This window comes from Physeter macrocephalus, unplaced genomic scaffold (genome assembly GCF_002837175.3).
Source record: "Physeter macrocephalus isolate SW-GA unplaced genomic scaffold, ASM283717v5 random_694, whole genome shotgun sequence".
Classification (NCBI taxonomy): domain Eukaryota; kingdom Metazoa; phylum Chordata; class Mammalia; order Artiodactyla; family Physeteridae; genus Physeter; species Physeter macrocephalus.
The window spans coordinates 31,951-33,856 of NW_021145959.1; the positions used below are offsets into that span (position 1 = coordinate 31,951).

Consider the following 1,906-nt stretch of genomic DNA (forward strand, 5'->3'; position numbering starts at 1 on the left):
GGGGGGGGGGGGGGGGGGGGGGGGGGGGGGGGGGGGGGGGCTTGAGGGACCAGGTGGGCGGGGCTGAGGGGCTGAGGAACCAGGTGGGTGGGGTAGAGGGACCAGATGGGTGGGGTTGAGGGAACCGGTGGGCAGGGGTTGGGGCTGAAGGACCAGGTGGGTGGGGGGCAGGGCTAAGGGACTAGGTGGGCAGGGGGCACGGGAGAGGTTCAGCAGCCTGGCTGACCAGTCGCACCTCCAGATTCTTGTAAAGCTGCACTTTGTCCCCAACCACAGCCACATAGAGTTTATTCTTGAAGCCACGTAGTTCCAGGCTGCCGGCGCGGTCAGGGGGCTCTGAGCCTTGAACACCCAACGGATAAGCACTAGACAGTCGGGCCCGGGCACGCTGCTCAGCCACCGCCTGCTGCAGGGCCTGCATCCACTCCTTCCGCTCCGCTGCAGGCAAAGGGGAAGGGGTAAGCCCCAGCTCAGCCTGGTAGGGATCCCCCTAAGGGTTCCCCGTTCCAGGCTCCTCAGGCAACACCTCTGCCAGAAAGCCCGCCCAGACTGGCCCACCTCTCTAAGTTCTCGGACTTGGACAAGCTCATGCTCCAATCCCAGCTGTGCCACTTAGGGTGGGCAAGGCGCTTGGCCTCTCTGAGCCTGCTTCTCCCCTGTAAATGGGGATGTATGGTTCTGAGGACTCAGCACAAAGCTGGTCAGAGGGGGCACTCCCCTCCCCCACCTCACAGAGGGTAGACTCCTCTCTCGGTTTGATGTGGGGGGAGCAGATGTGCCCTGGTTCTCCTCCCCCACTTATCAAGCCAAACTGCCAGTCTTCCTCCTGCCCCCCTACCTACCATCACTCTCCGCCCGGAAGGTAAAGGTCCGGTTGTTCGTGATCACTTCAAACTTTTGGTCCCCAATGGCAGCCACTCGGGAGATGCAGGACACAGGGACAAAGCGCTTTGAGTAGGCATCCTGGAGGACAGAGAGGAGCTGACTGTGGGGTGAGGCCCACAGGGGCCCAGCCCCTCCTTGACTCCCTCAACCTCTGTTGAAATGAAGGTTGCAGCCCCACCTCCCACAGGTGGTGACAGCCCCTACACCAACCCTGGCCAAGGCCAAGATCAAGGCTGGCCAATGGGCCAGGAGGACACAGTTCAAGGAGTCACACTACAGCTCTGGTGAGGACTCATCTAGGGATGGACTCCGCCTGGGTCCAGTGTCGGGGTTCAACCCAAGACCAGGCTGAAGCAGGGTCATATCACGGACTAACATGGGCCTCACCTTGTTACTATCAAAGTATCGCAGGTAATCGGTATCCAGTCTCACCCATCGCTTCTGATAGATATAAGATCTGGAGAGGCAGAGGCAGAGGGACAACAGAGCAAAGGACTGAGAATTAGGGAAAGGCTCCGGGATCACCCTAGCCCCCTCTGGAAGCCACATACAAAGTTAGGAACAGCCAGGTCCAAGGGAGGAAGGATCCCAAGTGGTCACTGAGAAGATGAACTTTACCTACAGCAAGAGTGATTGAAGTCAGACTCAAAGTAGGACTTTCCAGTTTCGGGATTTTTTAAATTTTATTTTATTTTTTGGCTGCTCTGTGCAGCATGAGGGATCTTAGTTCTCCAGCCAGGGATCAAACCCATGTCCCCTGCATTGGGAGTGCAGAGTCTTAACCACTGGACCGCCAGAGAAAGGACTTCTCAGTTTTAAGGGTAATAAAGCATAGGTCTGGGGCTTCCCTGGTGGCGCAGTGGTTGAGAGTCCGCCTGCCGATGCAGGGGACACGGGTTCGTGCCCCGGTCCGGGAGGATCCCACGTGCCGCGGAGCGGCTGGGCCTGTGAGCCATGGCTGCTGAGCCTGCGCGTCCGGAGCCTGTGCTCCGCAACGGGAGAGGCCACGGCAGTGAGAGGC

General features: G+C 59.3%; 1 protein-coding gene across 3 annotated transcripts in view; it reads right to left on the minus strand.

Annotated features, from left to right (window-relative positions):
• The window catches only part of ARAP1 (ArfGAP with RhoGAP domain, ankyrin repeat and PH domain 1), a 41,941-nt gene that overhangs the window by 26,074 nt on the left and 13,961 nt on the right, over positions 1-1,906 (minus strand). For all 3 annotated transcript variants that reach the window (XM_028486083.2, XM_028486082.2, XM_055083242.1), the window contains exons 6-8: positions 1,273-1,342; positions 843-963; positions 236-438 (exon numbers count right to left, since the gene is read on the minus strand). In XM_028486083.2, coding sequence (XP_028341884.1) covers positions 236-438; positions 843-963; positions 1,273-1,342 — 394 coding nt within the window. The remainder of the gene's footprint in view (positions 1-235; positions 439-842; positions 964-1,272; positions 1,343-1,906) is intronic.